This window comes from Vombatus ursinus, unplaced genomic scaffold (assembly GCF_900497805.2).
Source record: "Vombatus ursinus unplaced genomic scaffold, bare-nosed wombat genome assembly UNPS02014789.1, whole genome shotgun sequence".
NCBI lineage: Eukaryota > Metazoa > Chordata > Mammalia > Diprotodontia > Vombatidae > Vombatus > Vombatus ursinus.
Genome location: NW_020954567.1, coordinates 4,553,107 through 4,556,354, shown reverse-complemented (window position 1 = coordinate 4,556,354; position 3,248 = coordinate 4,553,107). Strand labels below are relative to the sequence as shown.

The following is a 3,248-nucleotide window of genomic DNA, read 5'->3' as shown; positions in this document are numbered from 1 at the left end:
GGTGAATCTGATCAATTTCCCTGCTCCAACAATTTCTTCAGATGCTAATACAATATTAATTTACCTTTTGTATTCATGCTAAGCAGATGGAAAGAATAAAATTTTGCATTCTAAAAGGCAGCTAATAATTTTCTGGGTTCACCTGGGTACTTAGTTATCTCTGTACCTACTTTTCACCAATATAAGTAGCTGATTTGTTCAAGCCAGACGTGTCAAAACACCAAACTGGTATTTCTGGAGGTATAGGTATGAGGCTAATGCCAAATAGGTTTATTGTATTTAGAAAAAGAAAAAAGCACACTTGAATGTTAAAGGTTTATCATCCAAAAGAAGGAGATAGTTAAGCCTTCGTGTCTTCAGTGACAATTTCTAGGCCCCTGGCCCAAGCCTCGGTTAATCCAACCAAGATGCTGGAAAGCAGAGCACACAGCTGTCCCCATCAGTCCTAGGAGAGCAAGGGAACCCACCATGCCTCGGTTTCGCTTGCTTGGTTCTATAAAAGAAGTAAGAAGAATAAGTTACCCAGGAGGTTCCAAGTTTTATGCTTGGCAGACATACCATGAAAGTGTCTTAGGTTTATCAGGCACTTCGTCTTCAGGCGGTTAACACAGAAAACCATAACTGCAGGCTAAACTTGTTATCAGTACTTGGCATACTAGATAGAAACAATATCATGAAACAGCACTATAGGGTACCTGATAAGACATGGCAAGAGTCCATGACCCTGCTTCTTTGGGGCAGAATTCTTTCCCCTGTGCACTCCTGCTTTTCTATCTTTTTTAAAAAACTCTTGTTTATGGTGAGTTTCCCCAAAGCCATGTTTGAATTTTAGATCATTGATCTAAATCTCAGTCTGGTATATCCTCCCAGCTCCTATCTCCATTCTCACCTCCCCCCCCCCACATTAAAGCCATGCTCAGCTGAAAGAAGACTGAGTAGGTTATATATTAAGGGATCAAACTACATATAGATGTATACTCATATAAATATACTCACCTCCTGTGTAATAGCCATAAGCAAAAAGTACACGTCCAATTATCCATGCAATCCCCAAACCGGAAGTTAAGCGCTAAAACAAAAGTAGATTCATTTGAGCATGATGAAAACAGAAAAACATTAGACTTAATACCTACATATGGCAGGGTTTTTACAAAGTTTTACCTTTTAAAACTTAGCATATCTATATACTTGGGTTATATGGAAATAAATAAAGGGAAATATCTTCCCTTTACTCAAAAGTCAGGTATATTTGAGAAGTCAGGCAGCTAAGTGATACAGTAGATAGGCCTGGAGTTAGGAGGATGTGACTTCAAAACTGGTCATTTAACCTCTGTTTGTCTCAGTTTCTCCATCTGTAAAATGTAGAACAACCTTCCAAGGTTGTTGTGAGGATCAAATGAGATAATACTTGTAAAGTACTTGGTGCTTTATACTGTACATAGCACAGTGCCTGGCACATAGTGTGCACTTATATAAATGTTAGCTGCTGTTATTATAAATATTATCTCAGCTTCCCTTGCCCCAGAAATACTGAATTGCATATAGAATTTGGATGTGCTATAATACTGTGGATCTGGGAAAACTTGGGTATAGGTGAGGGTAACGGCAGGGAAAGAAGGGATGCTAATGGGGAAGATGGAGCTCATACAATGGGTCAGGTGGGCTGGTGACACCAGAGGACACAATCATGAGCCTAGACAACTTTGGGGTTACCTCAGTTTGTTTGCACCTGAAGAATGAGGTGTTAAACTTTCATGTTTCCTTGTTCGTCTAATTTCTTTACGATGTCATTCTTTAGATCTAAGTCATATATCCATATGGTGCTTATCTTTGCATACAGTGTGAGAGGTTGGTCTAAGTGTATCTAGCTTTTGTTATACTGCTTTCCAGTTTTCCCAGGTTTTTGTCGAATAGTGAGTTCTCATATCCATAGTTGGTGTCTTTGGGTGATTTAAACACTAGACTACTGTGTTTGTTTGCTGGTGTACATTGTATATCTAATTGGTTTCACTGATAAATCTATTTCTTAAATACAATAATAATATTGTAAAAACAAGTTTGAAAGACTTAAAACTCTGACCAAGGCAACTATGACCAACTACTATTCCAAAGGGTCAATGAAGTGTGCTAGTTCCTAATGGGTATGACTCAGTATGCAGAACAAAACATATTTTTGGGACATAGCCAATGTGGTAATTTGTTTTGACTATGCATATTTCTTACAGGAGTTGTCTTTTTTTTTTTTTTACTTTGGGGGAGGTAGAAGGGAAAGAAAATAGCTTTCTGTTCATTAAAAAAAATTGTACTAAAAAAAGACTTTACACTTTCACTAAAGTCCTATTGTATCAGCTGATTATAACATGGCAGTGGCCTTGAGTTTGCCAAATCTATGCTGCAGGTTTGGAGATGAAAAGGAAACACAAGTAACTCAAGCTAGAGAAAATACTACCAAGCTGGAAAGACTGGGTACAGACTTAGTGAGAGCTAGGCTGGACCTCAGAATGATCTTAGTAGAAGGAGAATCGCCAGCAGGTTGGCCAAAAGGTGAACTTAGCCACTGCAGATTTTGAAAACCACCTATAAGATTATAGAAAGGGGTTGTGATCTGTCTCAGTGGAGTGGGCAACCATACCACCAAAATCCTGTATCCTTGAAGATCAGATGATCTATGGTGTCTTACAGAACCACTGTTCTATACTACAAAGCAGTAACCATCAAACGACTTGGTAATAGTTAAAAATAGAGAGGTTGATCAATAAAACAGATTAGGTACACAACAAACAGTAGCAAATGGACACAGTAACATCGTGTTTGATAAATTCAAAGATCTCAGTTGCTGGAGTAAGGACTCACTATGTGACGAAAACTGCTAAGAAAACTGGAAAGCAGTTTGGCAGAAATTAGGTATAGACAAACATTTTACAGCAAGTATAACAAGACAAATTCCAAAAAGATATATAACTTATTCATAAGCAAATTAGAACAAAGAAAAAATTATTTTCCTGATCTGTGAATAAGGGAAGAGTTCATGATCAAACAAGGAATAGAAGGGACAGCATAAGATAAAATGGACATAATGGAATTAAAAAAACTTCTGCACAAAATAAAAATTAACGTAGCTAAACGTACAAGGGAAATAGGTATACAGAAAAAATCTTCGCCAAATTCTTTGATAAAATTCTCATTTCCAAGCTATATGGGGTGTCCCAAAAATCTTGGTGCAGTTTTAAGCTATGAAAAATCTTAAG

At 37.4% G+C, this 3,248-nt stretch overlaps 1 protein-coding gene across 3 annotated transcripts in view; it reads right to left on the bottom strand.

Moving 5' to 3' along the window:
- Positions 1-241: 241 nt before the first annotated feature.
- The window catches only part of MGST3 (microsomal glutathione S-transferase 3), a 26,930-nt gene continuing 23,923 nt past the window's right edge, over positions 242-3,248 (bottom strand). For all 3 annotated transcript variants that reach the window (XM_027868351.1, XM_027868352.1, XM_027868353.1), the window contains 2 exons: positions 997-1,069; positions 242-493 (listed from right to left, as the gene is read on the bottom strand). In XM_027868351.1, coding sequence (XP_027724152.1) covers positions 357-493; positions 997-1,069 — 210 coding nt within the window. In that variant the 3' untranslated portion in view covers positions 242-356. The remainder of the gene's footprint in view (positions 494-996; positions 1,070-3,248) is intronic.